The 24,586-nt window shown below is 40.2% G+C and overlaps 1 protein-coding gene across 1 annotated transcript; it reads left to right on the top strand.

The window, feature by feature from the left end:
- LOC139976870 (uncharacterized) lies at positions 1 to 24,560 on the top strand. Its single transcript, XM_071985734.1, has 14 exons — positions 1 to 215; positions 3,084 to 3,174; positions 3,810 to 3,910; positions 4,851 to 5,083; positions 6,294 to 6,441; positions 6,864 to 7,019; positions 8,048 to 8,233; positions 9,757 to 9,842; positions 10,960 to 11,182; positions 12,041 to 12,101; positions 14,769 to 14,842; positions 15,602 to 15,825; positions 20,934 to 21,034; positions 22,709 to 24,560. The coding sequence occupies exons 1-14, from the start codon at positions 135 to 137 to the stop codon at positions 22,717 to 22,719; spliced, it is 1,776 nt and encodes a 591-aa protein (XP_071841835.1). The 5' UTR covers positions 1 to 134; the 3' UTR covers positions 22,720 to 24,560.
- Positions 24,561 to 24,586: the final 26 nt, after the last annotated feature.

The following is a 24,586-nucleotide window of genomic DNA, read 5'->3' as shown; positions in this document are numbered from 1 at the left end:
TACTATGTAGTGCACGAGACCGTAGACAGCGCTGTATTAACCATGTACTGTATTAATTATACATTACATATGACATCACTCTCGTACGACACTGCGTCTAGGCATATGCAATATTTCCTTAGTTCCTGCTGAAAATGGCTACCGGAGAAAGCGGAGACGAAAGCCTTTATCCCATTGCTGTTCTTGTAGATGAATTGCGGAATGAAGATGTTCAGGTAGGAATGCGACCAAGTAAACTTTGCTTTTGGTTGTGTTTATTCTGGATATAATGTTAAGCCTTGGAACGCCTTGACCGTTATGATTTGCGCTATTTTGTGTTTACAATAGTGTTGTCAATTTGTTTGCTGTGCAGCCTAGCCTAACGATAGTCCTATCCCCAGTTCAACTTGTGGGATTATGATGATTAAACCCTAGGCTTGTGTGCATGAATAGTAAATGGCAGGACAACTTATAAGTTTAATTGAAGATTGATGGTGGTGTTCAAGTTTTGCTAGAATATGTAGTATACTAACTTAGAATTAAGTTTACTGCCACAGTAGGCTGACCCTATTTGGAAGACTATCCGGATTTAAGCCTAGCGTAAGCCCTAGGCCTAAGTAGCCTAGGCCTAACTAGTATGTACTAGGCCTATGCCAGGTCCTCTGTGTGAGTTTATGACTGAGTGTTATGTCCATAATATAGGGTGACTATTTACACTGGAAGTTTTAGGCATATTCCGGTATATGTGTATCAATTAAGCAAGGCCGTGGCTATTCTTACGACTAGTCGTAACAATTATTTATAAACTATTCTTACGACATCGGCGAATTAATGCGAATTCGAAGTAAATAAAGCAACTGCGCATGTAGTAGGGGTGGTATCCAGTCAAAACGTCCCTTTACCAAAACGTCCCCGCTTTTTTAAGACCAAAACGTCCCCGCTTTTTACCAAATCGTCCCCGCAGTCAAAACGTCCCCGTTAGTCAAAACGTCCCCGCTTTTTATAATCAGTTGGAATGCAAGTGTGGATGTTCTTAGTTCAAATCAAAGAGTATTAGAGTGCAGTAAGGATAAGTTTATTTTAGGTTGAAAACACAGATATATTCTATATTTCAAAATGTCAAATATCAACAGGGGCACGTACCCGTGACAAAATTTTACTTCGTAAAAATAAACGATAAGTGATTTCACTCAATTTAAAATATTATATAGATATATATATATTGTACAGTATACGCATCCAAATTCTTTTTTAATTCCTCTTGTATAATATTTTTTGTTTTCCTTAATTCGTTAATTCACTGAAAAACATATAGCGTGTACCTTTTTCATACCAAATATAATTAAACGATATAGTCCTTCATTATTTATTTAGCGCCTGTAATGCAACTTGCATGCCGATAACTTAGCCAAATTATAACTTAAAATTAATATATATTCACAACTGTGAATGAATGTGATAGACGGGGACGTTTTGACTTACGGGGACGTTTTGACCAACGGGGACGTTTTGACCAAAAGCGGGGACGTTTTGGTACGGGGACGTTTTGGTAAAGGGACGTTTTGACTGGTAAGCGTAGGGGTAACCCTAACCTTAACTCTAACCCTCAATCCAACCCTAAACCTAACCCTAACCGGAAATTATTGTTGCTTCTCGTCGTAAAAATAGTACTCCTAGTTGTAAAAGTAGCAATTGCGCATGCGCAGAAGGGGATTATTGTTACGACTAGTCGTAAGAATAGCCACTTTGATTAAGCAATTCAAAAGTCTGTGTTAAAACAGTATGTGACTGCATTTTGTAATTTTGCGCCTTATTCCTAACCTAGTGTAAGGTTAGTTGTAACCTAAAGTTAGGTCCTAAACTAGGCTGGTAGCTATGCAAATTTCATGAATGAAACATTAAGGCCTAAGACGGGCCGTAGCCTACATTGCAAAAAATTTGCATTGGTCAAAACAGCAGATTATGGTTATAGGCATACAGAATCATGTGTGTCTAGCCACGGAAGAATAGCTTATGAAAAGAGTATCCAATAATGAAGGACGAAAAGTTACTCTTAGTTTTAATTTTTAGCAATACAGGTTTTTTCAAAACTGATATTGAAATACCTTGATCAATAATTGGTAATCCACTGTCAATCAGTGGGATATAGTCTTTTGTCTGTCAGAAATTTTGTGTACTTTTGTATTCTGTACTCTGATATGTTACATTTCCACCTAAATGTGTACATCCGGGGGGGTTTACTATCTGCCTCGTAAATTATGGTTGTAACAAAAATTGTGTGATATATTTGCCACCATTACAAATAACACTTGAATTTGATGGATGAAATTATTGAGATGAGATTACTATGATGCCCCATAGTGATATTTAAGACACGGATCTAGTGCCGTTCCGCCATAGGTACATACCCGCCATATCTTTCCGCCATGTAGGTTACAATCCATTCTCCATGGCGGAAAGGTTGGAAACCGATGGTTGAAAGGTACATTTCAGGAAAGGAATTTACACAGGAATGTATTGATCAGTGAAACTTTCTTTGATTCAGGTGGAAGGATAGGTACACCGTCTTCAAATGTGACAGTTTGCTGGATAGACTGAATTGTAGTTAGAACAAGATTGGGGAATTGATACAGTCTTTAATGTACAGGTTGATTGAATTGTTTTAATTGTAAGTTTTTAAGAGTCGATACACTGTCTTCAATAGTACTTCACTAGTTGGTTGAATAAATTAAATTAAGCAGATTTGTTTATTTGAAAGTCCCATTCTGATTGTCGATTTAAATGACCGATTTTGTGAATTTTGCAGGCCTAGGTAGAGTGGTGGGAAGCAATATACAGTGCATGTAATATGCACCCACAATGATGTGCTCTTTCCGCCAAACATAGTGCTTTACCGCCATGGCGGGCAGAATGGCCCCTTTTTTATGGCCAAAAGAGCACACTTTCTATGGCAGAAAGTACCGATGGCAGAATGACATGGCCCCCTAAAGTCACATATATTTGTGTAGAGACTTCAAGACAGAGATGACCAAACACCATGGATGCATGTTCCAAGTGATGCTTATTTTTGTACTTTCTCTTTTTTTTTTTTTACACATTTACAGAGACGGTTGAATAGCATAAAGAAGTTATCAACCATCGCCTTGGCATTGGGTGTGGAACGAACAGTGAAGGAACTTATTCCATTTTTAACAGGTAAATGACCCAACTATGGTATCGACATATCATTGACTGAATATATAGAAAACTCAGCAAGGAAACTTAAATCTAGGAATCAAAAGTGTTGTTATTTACAGCTCCACAGATACTTTCGAGAGGAAATCTAAAATTGAAGCTTTAGGGGTTGAAAGTTTTCATTAGTTCCTTCGTATAGGCAGGTTCCACAGTATGCTCAGTCAGCCATTGACAGTTACTAAAATATCCAATAAAATATCTCACCATGGATACCTATCAGTAAAATGCTTGTTGGAATTTGTGAGCCAGGCTTACCATTAATGTGACATTCTAGCATATCTAAGGGGCAATCGTGATGAAATTTGAGCTTACAATTTAAGTATAAATATTGTTTTCTCAGTCTCTTATCTCTTCTAGATCCCAAGGCAACCAATTATCAACTGAAGCAGGAACATACAAATACAGACTAAATAGTCTTTTTATTCGTCCTGTCTACATGTTGACATAAATGTTAAGAGTCTTATCAAAGTACACAAATCATTAGTAAACCTGTTTTTATTCATTCATTTTTCTTTATTCGTATCATGTGTCCACCTCACCCCCATCCTTGATGCACCATTCACATGACGTTGACATGATCTTCTCTTACATCACAGAAACCATTTATGATGAGGATGAGGTTCTCTTAGCCCTAGCTCAGCAGCTGGGTGACTTTACACAGTTGGTCGGAGGGCCTGAAAATGTCCACTGTCTACTGGTGAGTGGTCGTCAGCCTGGTTAAAAGAAATGACTTGAGTGGATCGCATTTGACTTGGTTTACCCTGTGTGAATGATACTACTACAAAGTGTAGGTCAAAATGGACACAACAGTTTGCCTAGTTGTAGTGTTTCATTTGTAACACTCTATAAGTGTCAGGATTAGGGTGTTAACTAGGGAAAGTCTACTAGAGGGTGGGGAATGGATCTATAATCGCTCTCAGAAATACCGCTGCATGCATATTAATGATCATAAAACCTTGTCCTCGCTAGTTCTCGTGTTAGGGAACACGTACTGTAAATCTATATGATCTGTCATCCTACACTCTATACAGTGATGTATTTACACTATAAGTGTTAGGGAACACTACTGTAAATCTATCACAACCTGATACATTGAGAGTAACTTCAGTGGATACTTCACATACGTGCTTTCAGATCACTCAAAATGGAAAGTTATGCAGGAAGAACTATCAATCGATAGCATAATTTAGTTTGATATGCACAGTTGTTATTATTGAATATGTTACAAGGGATAGGAGGATCGTGTAAGCAACAGGTTTCCTTTCCCGAAACCTACAAAAATGTTTAATTGTTTCCAAGTTGGAAAAACTTAGTTGAAATACGATACCCTCGTTGACTTTCGATATTGGAAATATTATTGAGTGATAAAACATTGTAGTGAATGGTTGCCAATTGACCTGTACAGAAAAGGTCACAGTCAGGAACAATGCATATATATATATATATGCTACCTCCTGAGTTTATAATTCAACTCTTTCCCACAGTGCTTCAAAATACAAACTTGCAAAGCGTGAAATGCTAGTACTTATAGCATTTCAAAGTAGTAATGTTGATTATTTTGAGGGAAGAGAAAGTGAAAGGAAACAGTAGTCGTTGTTCTTTAGTTGAGTACTGTAAATGTTTATTTTCTATGACAGGCTCCCCTGGAGAGCCTAGCAGCTGTTGAGGAGACGGTCGTGAGAGACAAGGCCGTAGAATCTCTACGGAAGCTAGCAGCCGAACACTCCGTGGAGGCTCTGGAGAACCACTTTGTTCCGATGATCAAACGACTGTCGACGGGAGACTGGTTCACCTCACGGACATCAGCCTGTGGTCTTTACAGCGTAGCTTACACCAGGATATCACCCGGATTGCAAGAAGAACTTAGAACGTGAGTTACACCGACCACGATAACAGTCCCGACCGATGACTTTTAAAAGTACTCGCCATGTTGCGAACCTGACCTGACAAGCTACTCGCCAAAATGCAGAATTCATTCGCCACTATGAATTGCTGTTCAAGTTTCCATTCTTGTAGTACAAATCTACAGTATCAATACTTCACACTGTGAATTAAGGTTAGGCAGATGCTTGGTGAGCTACGTAATTGCACATTTGAAAATTGTATTTCTGTGCAGTAAGGACAAAGTAAAACATCGGCAAAAAATACCTACTAAGGTAGCTGGGCTTCTGTAGCATTAGGGCTCCCCTAGTACTAGGCACACTATCTCATGCGGGAGTCTTAAGCCTTATACAGTACCTCACTGTAAGTTTGATTCGCTACTTGATTAGCGACTTTGTACATTTTTTCCAATTATTTAGTCTTGTATTTTAGCTCCAGAATGGTGCGCAAAAAAACGTCACTGTTCCTCCATTTTGCTTCCTAAATTAAAGCGATATTTCACTCGCAACCGGTGTAGAGTGAAAATCTGAAAAGTCTTTGTAAAATATCATGACAGCGTTAATAGCAGTTTGTAAAGTGTAACTACTGTAGGTTGCTACAGACCACCTCCCAGCAAAACCTATAAAATCGTTATGTTTATTTTAAGTTAAATTTATTTTTTGTAGATTTGGTTAAGAGTAGAAATATTGTATTCAGTCATGCTAACCTCTGGCCATTAAGATTTTTGCCGACATCCATGCATGATTCATCTGGTCTGTTGCTATTGTAGGTTGCTGTCTAAGCTCGATCAGTTATAATCTTGTTTGGTGTATATACCCGTACTCGGTATTGTTAAGTTCCAGCTACAAACAGAAAACAGGTAAAAAATGATTTCCTCCCCCACCATGCTTATTGAAAGACTGCCAAGCTCCATTTCTAGCATTGTGACTACATTTGCAGCACAAGGGTTTCTCAAAGTTAATATTTCATCCAAATAGATCATCGATATCTAGAGAAATGTGAATGTTGACGTTCTTGGCCCGACTTACGTCTATAGTTTCACTTCTTCTTAGGCTGTGCAAAATTATGAAGCACCTGTAGACTCTTTGAATCATATTTTCCTGGACAATTTTTCCTGTAAGCATGCACACTTTTACCATAGTTTGTGTGTCACTGATCGTCTGTGCCATCAACACGCCCTATTTTTTCTTCCTCCTCAGACATTTCCGCAACCTCTGTGGAGATGATACCCCTATGGTCCGAAGAGCAGCTGCTTCAAAGATCGGAGAATTTGCGACAGTTTTAGATCTCGAGCATCTCAAGTCCGACCTCATCCCGACATTTGTTAATTTAGCAAACGATGAGCAGGTAAGCCAGGACAGGTGGATAACTTTGGTTAGGATTCAACTGTGTTTTATCTGGAGGACCCCACAATTAAACGTCACAATATATGAATTACAGAGATTACACCTTTCTCCTTTCTTCCATTTCGTTCAGTTAAACTGATCCCGAAACATTAACATGGGTTAGCATTGGTTGTAAAACCAGTCATTTGCCGTGAAAATTCTCCAGATGGTTATTGGTTCTTGCATCACATTATTGCACCTTGTCAATGTTTAAAAATTTACAACAGGTTTTGGAAAGTGTGGATAATGTTTTATTTTGGAGTGTATTTTGCACAGTTTGTGGCTTTGCTTGAGAATGGAATGAGAATATAACGCCATATCAATACCGTCTCTGCATTCCATATCTTCATTCAATATTTCTACAAACTTGTACTCCTTGTTCAGGATTCTGTGAGATTACTGGGTGTGGAGGCAGCCATCAAGATAGCCGAGCTTCTCCCTCATGCAGACACCAAGACACTCATCATGCCGACCATGAAGCAGTGTGTGGAAGACAAATCCTGGAGAGTACGCTACATGGTAGCCGATAAATTCACAGAGGTTAGGAGAGTTCTTTGGACATTAACAGGGGAGAGTTTAGGGAGTGGTGGGGGGGGAGAGAAGTTTGAGGTCTTGGTGCACAGGAGGTAAAGATTTGAAATGGTCTAAGGGATGGATAAAGTGGTATAACTGAAGCTGATAAATTCACAGAGGTTAGGATAGTTCTTTGGACATTTATAGGGGAGAGTTTAGGGGGTGTTGGGGGGGGGGAGGGAGAAGTTTGGTGCACAGCAGGTAAAGATTTGAAATGGTCTAAGGGATGGATAAAGTGGTATACCTGAAGCCAATAAATTCACAGAGGTTAGGATAGTTCTTTGGACATTTATAGGGGAGAGTTTAGGGGGTGTTGGGGGGGGGGGGAGAAGTTTGGTGCACAGCAGGTAAAGATTTGAAATGGTCTAAGGGATGGATAAAGTGGTATACCTGAAGCCAATAAATTCACAGAGGTTAGGATAGTTCTTTGGACATTTATAGGGGAGAGTTTAGGGGGTGTTGGGGGGGGGGAGAAGTTTGGTGCACAGCAGGTAAAGATTTAAAATGGTCTAAGGGATGGATAAAGTGGTATAACTGAAGCCAATAAATTCACAGAGGTTAGGAGAGTTCTTTGGACATTTACAGGGGAGAGTTTATGGGGTGGTGGGGGGGGGGAGGAGAGAAGTTTAATTGTTTGGTGTACAGGAGGTAAAGATTTGAAATGGTTTAAGGAATGGATAAAGTGGCATAACTGAAAGATGATTTATCAAACTGATATTATTTATAAAGATATCAATTCAGGTTGTTGCTTCCAAAATTATTATCAATTTGTTCCAGTCAATTGAATGTTAAGTTCAAGCATCATTATAAAATATTTATTAACATCACCACTTTAATTATGGGTAGCTAGTAGAGATCTGTCACGATTCACTCGACCAGTTCTATTTACCCCTCATAACTCTGCGTTACCAAGTGTTCTCTCGGACAATAAGATGCCTCGTAATTATCACTTGAGGTATTGAAACGATGCCACGGGTCTCCGGTCTCTTTAACAGATTCAGAGTGCAGTAGGACCGGAACTCACCCAACAGGAGATGGTCCCGGCCTACCAGAGTCTGCTGAAAGACGGCGAAGCAGAGGTGCGGGCCGCCGCTGCCCACAAATTGAAGGCTTTCTGTGAGAACCTCTCTGCGGAGAACAGAGAGCAAACCATTATGACTAATATTTTACCTAATGTTAAAGTGAGTCAATCATCTCCTTAATGTCTTACGTCATAAAGCAGCATTTGAGATGGATGTGATTAATTTTGTCCTTCCTATTTGATACTTCAATCTTTCCCCACCCACCCCCCCCCCCCACAAAGGAGGTTCGCTAGTTTTCAAGTTTAAATTCTGTTAGTGAAGTAATATGAAACTGTCTTTCTTCTCCGGTGTCCAATTTGCTTGTTGTAACATGGTGCGTTTATATTAGTGTTTGCACGGGTTATCCGGGTACCCGCCCGACGCGATACTACCCGGTTCCTAATTTATTACCCGAATCCTAAGCAAAGTGTGATTAAAAAAAAAAAAAATTGGCAAACCGACGGTTAGGCAGAAATCCCATTGATTTAGTGTGGTGTTAGGCTACAATGTGGTCGAAGATAACAGCAATAACGAAGGGGCCCGCTCGACACGATACTACCCGGTTCCTAATTTATTACCCGAATCATACGCAAAGTGTGATTGTTTAAAAAAAAAATTGCAAACCGATGGTTAGGCTGATTTCTCATTGACTTAGTGTGTTGTTAGGCTACCATGTGTTCGAAGATAACACCAATAACGAAAGCTTTCCATGGATGTCTTATAACTGCGTCACAACTCCAGCAAATAAACAGATGGTTAGGCTTAGCTAGATTTCTCATTGACTTAGTGTGGTGTTAGGCTACCATGTGGAAGAAATTATTATTTATTCATTCGTTTATTTCAAAGAAGGAAAGGCTGACAAGGATATTTACGCGATATTTATGGATTATAGACGGGATAACTAAAAAATAGTAATCGCAAGTGGCTTTTTACTAATCGTTTATTCCAAATGCGATCAAACTGCGCGAATCGTGCAATCTCACGGCTAATGCGAACCCTGGGCCTGCATAATGGATAGTAGGCCTGGTAGTATTAAAAACTGTTTAAGAGCTAAATTGGATATTTATATGGTTTGATCCAATAGACGTGCACGAGCTAGCATAAGCAGCGGCGGCAGTGCGATGTTAGTAGTAATGCTAATTATAATAAAATTATTTATTTATTAACAAGTTAATGAAAGAAACAGAAGCAAATAAAAATTATTGAGGGAGGTTTTATGCCTTATCTTACACCTACTTATTTGAACATGAAAACATTGTCAGTAGAGAATATAATGCACTTATTACAGCATCCAATATGTAATTTCTTGAAAATCGTGATACACGAGGGTAAACAAAGTTTTTCCGGGTACCCGGATACCCGACGGGTAACGGCCCTCGGGTACCCGGTTCCCGATTTTTGGACCCGTGTAAACACTAGTTTATATGGACAGAATGCAAACAGTGGTGCGGACTTAAATTTGACCCTATGTTTAAGTGAGTGGACATCCCTCATGTTTTGACATCACAAAGCAGCTTTTGTGAAATGACGTGATCCCCGGGTTAACATACGGCAGGGCATTTTGTACTAGTACTCCATTGCAGGTGTGTAGTAGGTCATACAGAAACCTTCACTCATCTATTTCATTTCTTTTTGTGATTCAGGATTTAGTAGGTGACGCCAACCAACATGTAAAGAGTGCCCTGGCCTCGGTTATCATGGGACTGTCTCCCATACTTGGAAAGGACAAGTAAGTGATGTAGTTTCATCTTTCATTCGTGATTGCAAGAAGAAGAAAAAAGTCTAATTTGAATGGCACAAGATTTCTCTCGTTCTGAAAACAGATTTTTCTCCTTTGATCAAGGGAAATACCTTTGTAGTTTCGTGTGTGTTGTAATTGGCTGGAAGCTCATCGAATGAATCGCATGTGACTAATGTAAGGAATTCACTACAATGAAAAGTAAAAGGACACCTAGATCTTATTCTTCCAAAAGTTCAATTCTGAGATGAAGAACTACACCGCACGTATTTGTCTCGCCATTTTCTTGTGAAGAAACTGAGAGAAACTGCCGCTAAGTCGTATTCACACAATGGATGGTTATGTTAGCTAGTTTCATGTATCTTCTAAAGCAAAGGATTGGAGCTTCAGATACCAACCTAAATTTATTGAACCGACTTAACAAAATAATGACAAAACCATTGGGTTAAATTTGTGTCTCTCAAACACTTTTTTTTCCAAATGGTATAATGCCACATGTACGTAGAATGCAGATAGGAAAGCATTCAAAATGTGTAATCTTGAATATTATTATGATTATTTGAATTAAAATCTTAACAGTCAAGTTATGAAACTTGGTCTGAGATTTGAGTATTGAATATTATTATTTTAAAAAAAAGTGGGGGGGGAGGTAAGAAACATATTCAACGCAATCAGCCTCTTGCATAACTGTATGAAAGAACAAACATCATGGTAGACCCCCCTCCCCCCAGGGAATAGGTCATTCAGGTTTCGAATCCCAAAATGCAATATACAGGCATGAGCTTTTTCCGCGAATTCGCGGAATATCCGTGATTTCTTTTCTACCTTTGGGAAAAAACTATTATCCTAACACACTGTAGCATACGCAAACTGGAGCCTATACCGCAATTGTTGCAAAGTTCCTTGATTTTTTTTTTTTACCCCAGGCTCATCCCTGCATATACCAAATAGTCAAATCACTAGATACAAGTGCAAAGATGTACAGCAGTTTTTAGTATTCAATGAGATGAATGAAAGAAAAAAATTGAGAATGAAATGATTTTCTTTCCGTGAGCCCTAAATTTTAACCGTGTTTGGTTTCTCTTTTCTCGTCCGTCTCTGGTTGTAGCACCATAGAGCACCTTCTTCCACTGTTCCTGTCCCAGCTTAAAGACGAATGCCCAGAGGTGAGGCTGAATATCATCAGTAACCTTGACTGTGTGAATCAGGTGATCGGCATCAGACAGCTCTCACAGTCACTGCTGCCAGCCATCGTAGAGTTGGCAGAGGACACCAAATGGAGGGTCAGGCTGGCCATTATTGAATACATGCCACTGCTAGCTGGACAGTTGGTGAGTAGATGTCTTGGTAAATGGTAAATGTCTTGGTAAAAAAGCAATGATGTTACTGATCCATGCCACTGCTAGCTGGACAGTTGGTGAGTAGATGTCTTGGTAAATGGTAAATGTCTTGGTAAAAAAGCAATGATGTTTCTGATCCATGCCACTGCTAGCTGGACAGTTGGTGAGTAGATGTCTTGGTAAATGGTAAATGTCTTGGTAAAAAAGCAATGATGTTACTGATCCATGCCACTGCTAGCTGGACAGTTGGTGAGTAGATTGATTGTTAAATAGAAAATGATGTTACTGATGGGGAAGGGGGGTGGGTGGTTCACTGGCAAGAATTGGGATCTGGAATTATGTGTACAGGTGAAGCTGTGTTACGTTACTTGTAGAGTGAGCAGAAGATACCAAAGGGACATTAAGACCAGCTGGCCAGTTGGTGAGTAGAAATGATTATTTAAGTTGGATAGGTCATTTATGATATCATGTGGTGGAAGTAAAAAAGAGTCACGTCGGGGCCTCATTCTTGACGGTACCAAATTATTGTATAATAATTCATTGGCTGACCAAACAGTAGAAGTACAATGATAACAACCAACCATGTTTCGCAGCTTCTACTGACTGATAGAAAGTGCAAGGGGATGAATGGTTGTGTTTGGCCTTCTTCATTTTAGTCAATCTTTCCTCAAAGTTAGCAATCTCAATGACGTTTGTTCAAATTCTTAGTCTGCCCCTTTCATTATTTAGGGTAAGATTTATTTTGGTATTCCGATCAATTTTGTCATATTTTGCTCTCGCGTCTCTTTACAAATGACTGTTCAAAAAGTTGTTGTTGCTGAACTTGTAATTTTCTGTTTGTTTTCACAGGGTGTGGAATTCTTTGACGAAAAATTGAACGCCCTTTGTATGACTTGGTTGGTTGACCATGGTGAGTTGAGCGTAACGTTGCCATCAATCTACTTATATAGGCTTTCCTCCTTCCTCCTCAGAATATTACATTTACTCTGTGAGTACCTTTTACCCACCCTAGAGATAGTCCACAGGCCTCCCTGGAGATAGTCCACAGGCCTCCCTGGAGATAGTCCATAGACCTCCCTGGAGATAGTCCACAGGCCTCCCTGGAGATAGTCCACAGACCTCCCTGGAGGTAGTCCACAGGCCTTCCTGGAGATAGTCCACAGGCCTCCCTGGAGATAGTCCACAGGCCTCCCTGGAGATAGTCCACAGGCCTCCCTGGAGATAGTCCACAGGCCTCCCTGGAGATAGTCCACAGGCCTCCCTGGAGATAGTCCACAGGCCTCCCTGGAGATGGTCCATAGGCCTCCCTGGAGATGGTCCACAGGCCTCCCTGGAGATAGTCCATAGGCCTCCCTGGAGATCGTCCATAGGCCTCTTTGGAGATAGTCCACAGGCCTCCCTGGAGATAGTCCATAGGCCTCCCTGGAGATAGTCCACAGGCCTCCCTGGAGATAGTCCATAGGCCTCCCTGGAGATAGTCCACAGGCCTCCCTGGAGATAGTCCACAGGCCTCCCTGGAGATAGTCCACAGGCCTCCCTGGAGATGGTCCATAGGCCTCCCTGGAGATGGTCCACAGGCCTCCCTGGAGATCGTCCACAGGCCTCCCTGGAGATCGTCCATAGGCCTCCCTGGAGATCGTCCACAGGCCTCCCTGGAGATAGTCCACAGGCCTCCCTGGAGGTAGTCCACAGGCCTCCCTGGAGATAGTCCACAGGCCTCCCTGGAGATAGTCCATAGGCCTCCTTGGAGATAGTCCACAGGCCTCCCTGGAGATAGTCCACAGGCCTCCCTGGAGATAGTCCACAGGCCTCCCTGGAGATAGTCCATAGGCCTCCCTGGAGATATTCCATAGGCCTCCCTGGAGATAGTCCATAGGCCTCCCTGGAGATAGTCCATAGGCCTCCCTGGAGATAGTCCACAGGCCTCCCTGGAGATAGTCCACAGGCCTCCCTGGAGATAGTCCACAGGCCTCCCTGGAGATAGTCCACAGGCCTCCCTGGAGATAGTCCACAGGCCTCCCTGGAGATAGTCCATAGACCTCCCTGGAGATAGTCCACAGGCCTCCCTGGAGATAGTCCACAGACCTCCCTGGAGGTAGTCCACAGGCCTTCCTGGAGATAGTCCACAGGCCTCCCTGGAGATAGTCCACAGGCCTCCCTGGAGATAGTCCATAGGCCTCCCTGGAGATAGTCCATAGGCCTCCCTGGAGATAGTCCACAGGCCTCCCTGGAGATAGTCCACAGGCCTCCCTGGAGATAGTCCACAGGCCTCCCTGGAGATGGTCCACAGGCCTCCCTGGAGATGGTCCACAGGCCTCCCTGGAGATAGTCCATAGGCCTCCCTGGAGATAGTCCACAGGCCTCTTTGGAGATAGTCCACAGGCCTCCCTGGAGATAGTCCACAGGCCTCCCTGGAGATAGTCCACAGGCCTCCCTGGAGATAGTCCACAGGCCTCCCTGGAGATAGTCCACAGGCCTCCCTGGAGATAGTCCACAGGCCTCCCTGGAGATGGTCCACAGGCCTCCCTGGAGATGGTCCACAGGCCTCCCTGGAGATCGTCCACAGGCCTCCCTGGAGATCGTCCATAGGCCTCCCTGGAGATCGTCCACAGGCCTCCCTGGAGATAGTCCACAGGCCTCCCTGGAGGTAGTCCACAGGCCTCCCTGGAGATAGTCCACAGGCCTCCCTGGAGATAGTCCATAGGCCTCCCTGGAGATAGTCCACAGGCCTCCCTGGAGATAGTCCACAGGCCTCCCTGGAGATAGTCCACAGGCCTCCCTGGAGATAGTCCATAGGCCTCCCTGGAGATATTCCATAGGCCTCCCTGGAGATAGTCCATAGGCCTCCCTGGAGATAGTCCATAGGCCTCCCTGGAGATAGTCCACAGGCCTCCCTGGAGATAGTCCACAGGCCTCCCTGGAGATAGTCCACAGGCCTCCCTGGAGATAGTCCACAGGCCTCCCTGGAGATAGTCCACAGGCCTCCCTGGAGATAGTCCACAGGCCTTATTTACATTCATGTCCTAACTTGAACGCTTCTAGTGCAGTGGGATGTTTTGATTGGCTCCCTGGTATCCAATGCTATTGCAACTCCTTCCAAATCAGTACCATACTTGACATTGTGATTGTTTTAATGTAAACTGACCCCTTCAAAATTCACAAAAGGGGGAGAAAATGCAGGAGAATAGAGATTGAGAAATAAACTTTGACTAAAAAGGTGCATCATTAGGAGTGATTTAAAACCCTGGGTTAGGAAGTGGATCTTGCTTTCATCACAAAAGTATTGCGTAAATACCCGTCATTTATTAGTTACGATTCTTGTTTCGGTCGCGATGTCAGGTGAGATAACGAGCTACCTGCTCTGTGATGGAACATATAATGTCGGGGAATAATTGATCAAGCATCGCATCGCAAATGGTGAATTATCAAGTTGCTATACTGGACTTGAGTATGTACAGCAATGATTTTACAACTTGGGAAAAACATGCTACGCAGCAAAATGTGAATGATAAAATGATTACCCGTCATGTAGACGATGATTGTTCGTATAATTCTGCATTTTTCTTGGTCTCTTTAGTATTTGCAATAAGAGAAGCAGCTACCAGTATTCTGAAGAAACTAGTAGAGCAGTTTGGCGCTGACTGGGCCCAGGTTAGTATTTCTTCACATTGTCGGAATGAATCAATGATGTTTTTATTAGACTGGAAATGCTGATACCCTCCTCCTGTTCAATGTCAGGGAGATGAAGTGGTGTAAAGGAAAAAGAGAAAGATTTGGGAAAAGTTGACACAGAAGGAAAGACGATGGAATTAGGGTGGGCTTAAACCGGCGTGAACTGGACAGCAAACCGTCGGTTGAAAAGTTTGCAGTAACATTCCACAATTCTCACTGGAATTGTGACAACAGACAGGTTAAAGTGTTAGAGGGCTTTACAGTATAACTCGAAATGATTTGCAAGAGTAGCTTAGTATTCCAAAGTTAGGAAGGAATGAATGGTAGGCTGGCAACATTGTTTGTATCACCACAAGAAATTGAGTACAAAATGATAAAAGAAATGATAATGTCCTTATCATCAATGGAGCAAAAGATTGTTCATGGGTTTTGTTTTGTTTTCACTGTTCTTTTCAACAGTGCAAAGGTTTACTTGTAGTTTATTGAAATTTAGAGGTTTCTATTGACAAATAGCTTCTTTAAATATTCCAAATTTGTTTATAAATCTATTCCTTGTGCCTTTTATTTATTTATTTATTTATTTATTTATTAATTAATTAATATATGTATATATATATATATATACATATATATATATATAATTTTTTTTTTTTTTTGTGCTCTTCAGGATCAGAAAATGTGGTCCTAGCATCGCAAATGTGTTTTTCATTTCTGCTGTCATTGTTTTCTAATCCCCAGAACACGGTTATACCAAAAGTGTTAGCAATGTCCAAAGATCAGAACTACCTTCATCGAATGACATGTTTGTTCTGTATCAACGTCCTGGCAGAAGCTGTGGGCCCGAACATCACCGTCAAGTTAATGTTGCCGATCGTCCTGGACCTCAGTGGCGATGCCGTAGCTAACGTCCGCTTCAACGTTTGTAAAACCATCATGAAGATGACCCCCATGCTGGACCAGAGGTAAAAGCTCACTTTTGACAAGAAACCTTTCTTGGTCTTGATTTGCTTTATTTTTGACTGGATTATACGCACCTCTTTCTTCTCGGGAGTTCCATAAACCTCTTTCTTCTCGGAGTTCCATAATCCTCATTCTTCTTGGAGTTCCATAATTATACAATCAATCATTATTGTTTGCAGCTGCACATGGTCCTCAGTAATAAATTGTACATGTTTTATGAGTTTGATGTGTGTTCGCCTACATTCAGGATACAGCATAGAATGGTATATACTCACAGTACATCTGACATACTCAATGATGTAATATTATAGATGGTATAGTGGATATCAATCTATGCTCTACTGCATGCCTCTCTCTCTGTTATGTTAACCTGTACTGTAGCATTACAAAGGATTATTTTAGCAAATTTGTAGGTCTCTTTGATCCACAAATTAGCACAATTGATGTAAAATTGCAAAAGAGTTTGCATTTAACCCTCATAGCATCTTGTAGTCACATACTGAGTTTGCATTGAACCCTCATTGCATACTACAGTCACATACTGAGTTTGAACGAGCCCTCATAGCATACTACAGTCACATACTGAGTTTGAACGAGCCCTCATAGCATACTACAGTCACATACTGAGTTTGCATTGAACCCTCATAGCATACTACTGTCACATACTGAGTTTGAACGAGCCCTCATAGCATACTACAGTCACATACTGAGTTTGAACGAGCCCTCATAGCATACTACTGTCACATACTGAGTTTGAATGAGCCCTCATAGCATACTACTGTCACATACTGAGTTTGCATTGAACCCTCATAGCATACTACAGTCACATACTGAGTTTGAACGAGCCCTCATAGCATACTACAGTCACATACTGAGTTTGAATGAGTCCTCATAGCATACTACTGTCACATACTGAGTTTGCATTGAACCCTCATAGCATACTACTGTCACATACTGAGTTTGAACGAGCCCTCATAGCATACTACTGGCACATACTGAGTTTGAATGAGTCCTCATAGCATACTACTGTCACATACTGAGTTTGCATTGAACCCTCATAGCATACTACAGTCACATACTGAGTTTGAACGAGCCCTCATAGCATACTACAGTCACATACTGAGTTTGAATGAGTCCTCATAGCATACTACTGTCACATACTGAGTTTGAATGAGTCCTCATAGCATACTACAGTCACATACTGAGTTTGAATGAGTCCTCATAGCACAATTGCGAGGACGAAAAAGAAATATAAGAAAACTGCCCTCGTAATATCAGGTGTCTGTGTAAATTTAATTGTGACAAGCTTTTTGCTTTAGCTAGGGTTTGCAGTAGCAGCGTGAATCGCACAAACAGTTCTCACAATCCCGCATCACATTTGATCAAATTTGAAGCAGTGCGGGAGGGTCGCGCAATCCCCAGGAACTTCCCGTGGCAAATTACGGCTTCCACTAAGCAATTTCAGTACCAGCGACAATAACCTCAAATCCCCAAAATTCTCCGACCACATGGTAGCCTAACTTCAAACTAAGTCAACATGGAACTCTAACCTAGCCATCTGATCATTCGCTCAAGTTGTGTCGCAAATAAAAAATAAAAATATCCAAGAAAAACTGCAATCTTTGACAACATGTTAGCCTAACAACCACACTAAGTCAATGGGAAATGTAGCCTAACCATCGGTTTGCAAAAAATAATAATAATAATACTTTCCGTAACTTTGTTTACATACTTTCCTTGCTGCTTTCGTCGCGCGCAAGGTAGTCAAACACAACACGTAGTCAATGGGAAATCTAGCCTAAGCATCTCTTTATTCGCTGAAATTGTGACGCAGTTAGCTACAACTAAAATATCCATGAAATACTGCAACCTTCGACCACATGTTAGCCTAACAACCACACTAAGTCAATGGGAAATGCAGCCTAACCATCGGTTTGCAAAAAATAATAATTAACAATACTTTCCGTAACTTTGTTTACATACTTTCCTTGCTGCTTTCGTCGCGCGCAAGGTAGTCAAACACAACACGTAGTCAACGGGAAATCTAGCCTAAGCATCTCTTTATTCGCTGAAATTGTGACGCAGTTAGCTACAACTAAAATATCCATGAAATACTGCAACCTTCGACCAAATGTTAGCCTAACAACCACACTAAGTCAATGGGAAATGCAGCCTAACCATCTGTTAGCAAAAACAAAAAAAAAATGCTGGAAATCGCCAGTTGTTTGGAAGGTATGTGCTATGTCTTAGAGAGGGAATGTTGTATTTTATGTACACAATTGCTGTGGCGATGGATTGAAGGTTTTAACTTTGATTACTTTTCAGCGGTATAATGGTTTCGTGTTTGGTGGTTGGTGATTTTATCCACACAAGAAAAAAATACATGATTAAAGGAAAGGGCACCTTCAGTAGAAGTAAACCTGTGTTTTCTATTTCAGTTGATGGGTTAACAGTTTTTCGTCATATATTCGGTGGATTGACGTTATTTGCTAAACGATCGCAAATTTTGGCAATTAAACTTTCAATGAATTTGCTATACGGTCGCAGCTATCTAGGAAGAGGGTAAATGTGCTTACTTGATCCTGATAAATACTTACAACCTTTTCCGTAAACGGCTATTGAACTTTGGAAAAGTGCCCCCTTAAGCCTTAAAAAAGCCCTCGTAAATACATTAAGGGGGGGCATTTTTAACTTTTCATTTTCCAAAATAGTCCCCCAGAGCAAAATCTAAATTTCTACCCTGCATTGCAAGTGGTGCACTATATTTGAGCCAAATTTAGCTTGTAAAAATAAAGCGTAATATGCAACGAACTAATTTATTATTATTTAGCAATCATCGTTTAAATAAAGCTCAGGGTTTCATGCCTCAATTTAAAATCAGACATGGGATTGGCCGATGTTTAGTTCACAGGGGCATAGCCAGTATGTAGAACTGTAGGCCCGGGCCTACACTTTTTTGGCCAAGTTTTCTTTTTTTTTTTTAAACACCCATAACTCAAATCCATAAGCTTGCTGGATGAGTTTTAGAGTCTAGACAGGAAGAACTATTGAAATGAACGTAGCAAGAATATGGCTAAATTAGGTGACCTATTCTTCTGTCATCTAGGCTGTCATTTCTATCACGTGCCGTTTTAATCAACACTCTACCTGCCGAAAAAGGCTAGGATCTGATATTGTCAGTTTTTTAACTAGTTAATCTAGTTAAGAATCCGTTTTCGCAGAAAATAAGCCTATCGTTGATGAACAGACTGTATAGAGCTGCAGCACTTTGTTGTTTGTTGCCTGTACATGTACCTTGCTAATTTTAAATACATTATGTAGTATTGAATTAAGTACTTTTTTAACTCGTTTGTTTTTGGTTTAAAGTGATAAACCAAGAGGCCAGGGAACCAAAACAAACACTCGGGAAGGGCTGTTTCCGGCCATCTGGGGGGTTTGTAAAACCAAAAATTTCTTGTACGCTCTGCGCCAACCGATGGTGGCGCTCCGCTCAGATAGTCTGGCCTACAACTTTGAAAACCCTGGCTACGCCCCTGGTGCTAATACTGTTGGTGAAAAGTCACGAAAACATTGATCGATTGTGTTTTTGGTTCAATAAAATAATAACCCCGGAATTTTTCCCCTCCCCATAGACCCCTCGGAGGGTGAGTCAAATATTCAGATATTAGCCATTTTGACTCAATGGGAAATTTCTTAAAGGAAACACTGGTCCTCATAGTATACTACAGTCACATACTGAGTTTGCATTTAACCCTCATAGCATACTACAGTCACATACTGAGTTTGCATTCAACCCTCATACAGCTACATACTGAGTTTGCATTCAACCCTCATAGCATACTACAGTCACATACTGAGTTTCCATGCAACCCTCATAGCATACTACCGTCACATACTGAGTTTCCATGCAACCCTCATGGCATACTACAGTCACATACTGAGTTTGCATTCAACCCTCATAGCATACTACAGTCACATACTGAGTTTGCATTCAACCCTCATAGCATACTACAGTCACATACTGAGTTTGCATTCAACCCTCATAGCATACTACAGTCACATACTGAGTTTCCATGCAACCCTCATAGCATACTACCGTCACATACTGAGTTTCCATGCAACCCTCATAGCATACTACCGTCACATACTGAGTTTGCATTCAACCCTAGTAGCATACTACAGCCACATACTGAGTTTGCATTCAACCCTCATGGCATACTACCGTCACATACTGAGTTTGCATTCAACCCTCATGGCATACTACAGTCACATACTGAGTTTGCATTCAACCCTAGTAGCATACTACAGCCACATACTGAGTTTACATTCAACCCTCATAGCATACTACAGTCACATACTGAGTTTGCATTCAACCCTAGTAGCATACTACAGCCACATACTGAGTTTGCATTCAACCCTAGTAGCATACTACAGCCACATACTGAGTTTACATTCAACCCTCATACAGCTACATACTGAGTTTGCATTCAACCCTCATAGCATACTACAGTCACATACTGAGTTTCCATGCAACCCCATAGCATACTACCGTCACATACTGAGTTTCCATGCAACCCTCATGGCATACTACAGTCACATACTGAGTTTGCATTTAACCCTCATAGCATACTACAGTCACATACTGAGTTTGCATTCAACCCTCATAGCATACTACAGCCACATACTGAGTTTGCATTCAACCCTCATAGTATACTACAGCCACATACTGAGTTTGCATTCAACCCTCATAGCATCATGTGGTCACATACTGAGTTTGCGTTCAACCCTCATAGCATACTACAGTCACATACTGAAGATGAATAGGTTGAAGTATGACAACATCAACATTTTAAACTAATAAAATGTGAGGAATCTGAAGAACTTGATGTTCCTTTCAGCAGTCTCCTCTGGGGAATAGTTTCTCCAGTATCGAATCACAAATGTTATATCAAATGGTCAAGTTGCTATAATACAAACTGTTCAAAGATGTATAGCAGTTTTCTACATGGAAACTGTAGTGTTCAATGCGAGAAAATGCGTCGTCCTCTCTTAAGAAATGTCACTGAATGGTTGTGAAGAATCATCTGTTGTTTCTTTCCCTCTCTTTCAGTACTTGGGATGGCACGATTAAACCAGCCTTGGTGAAGCTCTCTGCCGACACGGATATAGATGTTAAGTATTACGCGTCTGAGGCTGCCGCCGCAGCTGCTAGTGAGTCAACATGTCTTCTTCTTCTGTCATTGTTCCTTAGTACTGTCGATCTGTCCAGTTATATCCCGGCAATTATGACCGAATCTTAAAGCAAAAGTATCTGCTTTAGATCCTGCAAGGTTAAACTAGTCTCCGTAGAGATAATGTCAGGCCTGAGCTTTTCTGCGAGTTCGCGGAATATCTGTGATTTCTTTTCTACCTCGGGGACAAAAACTATTATCCTGACACACTGTAGCATAGGCAAACTGGATCCTATACCGCAATTTTTGCAAATTCTGTGATTTTTTTTTTACCCCAGGCTCATCCCTGTAATATTAGACACTTCATAAAGATAATTAAATAATACTACCCGGTTCATATCGGGTGTACCGGTAAACACTGCGTCGTCCCATCTTTCATCTATCAAATGTGAATATTTTCCTATGGACGACTCCTTTAAAGCCAATTTGGCTAAGAGGGTGATGCAGTGACAAAGATACGTCGATAGATTTGGGGCAATGTCGATTGAAAATATAAATACATGTCGTAATTACTTGAGGATTATTTTCAGTGACTTTTTCTGGGGTTTTTTTTTTTTTTTTTCTCAGATCAAAGTACAAATTTAGATGAAGTCTTTGGCAAAAGAAAGTAAAAAAAGGAAGAAAAGCCTTCAAATATGCAATAAATGTGTAAAATTATGGTATTTTAATTATCATGATTTGTGTAAGATCATAGAGCAATTACTTTTGAAGAAAGGTATCCAAATGATTTTAGTTTAAGATGACAGCAGTGAAGGTATTAGGTAGCATTCATCTAGTCCCATGTCAAAATTATTGAGATGGAAAAACGTGGGTTTTGATAATTGGAAGTGTACACAGTTTTGATGGTAGTCACCACTACAGTCTACAGTAACGTACAGTAGGTCGATAGGCCTAGCTTTCTCAAGGCGGGCATCAAGAATATGGTCGAGTTGTTCGCCTCTTCTTATTTGACTGTTGTCATTGACGTCAAACATGACCAAAAATATTATATATATTGATATTGATAATTGTAGAGACAGAGCAAAGATAAGAAACTAGGAATCGAAATTAGAACTTCCAGTATTGAGATACTGCGTCATTGATGCTCTTGTTTTTTTTAGTTTTATTTTTTTCCCAGATCTAAGTACAAAGTTAGATCAAGTCTTTGGCAAAAGAAAGTAAAAACAAAAGAAAAGCCTTCAAATATGCAATAAATGTGTAAAATTATGGGTACATTGATTATTATGATTTGTGTAAGATCGTAGAGCCATTACTTTGATGAAAAATTATCCAAATGATTTTAGTTTAAGATGACAGCAGTGGAGGTAGTTAGTATTCATCTAGTCCACTGTTAAGACGGTGATATTGTTTGAATTATTCACAGTTTAGTGGTACCCTATTGAAAACATGAGAGGAGAGTGGAGGAGGTAAATATACTTGTTTCTTTACGGAGAAGTAGGCAAAATGGCTGCAAAGTTTCCGTTTCTGCCTAAACACTAAGCAACTTGCAGAGTAGGTTTCAGTCATATAGACTTCTTGATAACATTAAGAGGTGTTCGGCTATGCTTGATATCTCAGGGCTCGGTCAGAAACGTTGACAAGACCATTGCAAAATGTAGCTGTTAATATTTATCTCTAGTGATGATGTCCTTACATTTTTTCTTCCCCACATTAGCTTGTGCCTAAGATGTTTCCGGTGTAGAAATTGAGTTAGATGTTGGATGATGCCACCCCCAGCCACTGAGAGGGAGTTAATGAGGACCGATGTAAGCCTGTTCCCGATTGGCTCCTTGGATTTAGACAGAGAATGGGATGTTATTTATCATTTCTACACGTAGATATCTGTAACCTTCTTTATCCATCAGCTTTGTTTGTTGGTAACCAAACTTATGTGGCCTAAAAAATAAGATGAAGGAAGAAAGTAAGCAAGGAATTAAAAGAAACCTTTATATTAGCTACTGGTGTCATTAAGAGATACATGAGTCTTCTTTACCATTAATATAAACATTTCCAAAAATGTGAAAGGAAATGATAAATTAAAAGAAACCTTTATATTAGCTACTGGTATCATCAAGAGATACATGGACCTTCTTTACCACTCATATAAACATTTTCAAAAATATGAAAAAAAAATATGAAATAATCAATTTCATGCATTACTTTTATCGATACAGCAGCTTTCATTTCACCAGCAAACTGAGTTTGTAATCTAAAATAATTGTCTCAAAAGAATTTGTTGCAATAGCAGAGTGACTGTTTAACTACCTAACGAGATATTGCTCATTTGCTAGACTTGGGCAATATTCTTGTTTATAGCCTTGAGAATATTTTAAGACAACAAGTACATATTCTATAATTTAGGTAGCAAGAGATTGATTGCTACACTGAAGTTAAATTCATGCTTATAGTATTAAGAAGGTAACAGGCAAAGAACATAATACACAATAGTTAGTTTAACTTGCAAACTTAAGTCTTATAGCATTGAGAAAAATATTCTGTAATTCTATTCTTTACGTTACAAGGATGTCATTCTTGCTTATAGCATTGAGAACATACAAACCAAGGAATTATTCTGTAAATTCTATGAGCTGATGTTGCTACACTGGGGTAACATCCAAGCTGACAGCATTGAGAACATACAAAACAAGGAAATATTCTGTAAATTCTATGAGCTGATGTTGCTACACTGGGGTAACATCCAAGCTGACAGCATTGAGAACATACAAAACAAGGAAATATTCTGTAAATTGTATGAGCCAATGTTGCTACACTGGGGTAACATCCATGCTGACAGCATTGAGAACATACAAAACAAGGAATTATTCTGTAAATTCTATGAGCCAATGTTGCTACACTGGGGTAACATCCATGCTGACAGCATTGAGAACATACAAAACAAGGAAATATTCAGTAAATTCTATGTATTTTGTTACAAGATACTGGTACTCTGGAATAAATGCTTAATAATATGGATTTTACTCGTGTTTAGCAAGAGTAATTCCCTCTGTGAGGGGAAGGGGGTGGGGGGTGGGAAGATTGTAGCTGGAAGTTTTTAAGTTAATTTTTTCATTACTCATCTCGAGCAGCATCATCATTAACAGAAATATTGTTTGTCAACATTTTCTTAGCAGGGTCCGGTGCGAAATAATAACATTTGTCATTTTGTCTCCCGGCCCAACGACACCAAATGCTTTCGTTATGTCATGAAGCCGATCCATGTCATTATAATTGCAGTCACATATCTGTTCTTGTTTTTTTTTTTCTTTTTCTCAAAGAAAACATTTAAAAACTTATCTGTGTGTTGACTGTGTTTGTTTTTCGTTAGATCTTTCCGACACACCAAATTGTTCTACTTTATTGTCAAAATTGCTATAAAAAAAATAATAAACCAAAAAATATCAACAAATTTGAAAGAAGTGAAATCATAAGTGAGTATACATTGGTGTCAATTTGGTGTGATTGTAATATACTGTCTACTTATGTTTGTATGAAAATTGTGTTTTCTAATAAAGCACTGAAATCAGTAACTTTCACTCTCGATTTATGATGATTG

This window comes from Apostichopus japonicus, chromosome 12 (assembly GCF_037975245.1).
Source record: "Apostichopus japonicus isolate 1M-3 chromosome 12, ASM3797524v1, whole genome shotgun sequence".
NCBI classification, from domain to species: Eukaryota; Metazoa; Echinodermata; class Holothuroidea; order Aspidochirotida; family Stichopodidae; genus Apostichopus; species Apostichopus japonicus.
This window is presented reverse-complemented; position numbering and strand designations above follow the sequence as displayed.

Excerpts from the sequence above, each read along its gene's own strand:
- LOC139976870 (XM_071985734.1), top strand. The coding sequence starts at position 135 with ATGGCTACCGGAGAAAGCGGAGACGAAAGCCTTTATCCCATTGCTGTT. Across the intron at positions 3,175-3,809 it reads ACTTATTCCATTTTTAACAG|AAACCATTTATGATGAGGAT; the intron begins GTAAATGACCCA and ends CTTACATCACAG. Across the intron at positions 3,911-4,850 it reads AAAATGTCCACTGTCTACTG|GCTCCCCTGGAGAGCCTAGC; the intron begins GTGAGTGGTCGT and ends TTTCTATGACAG.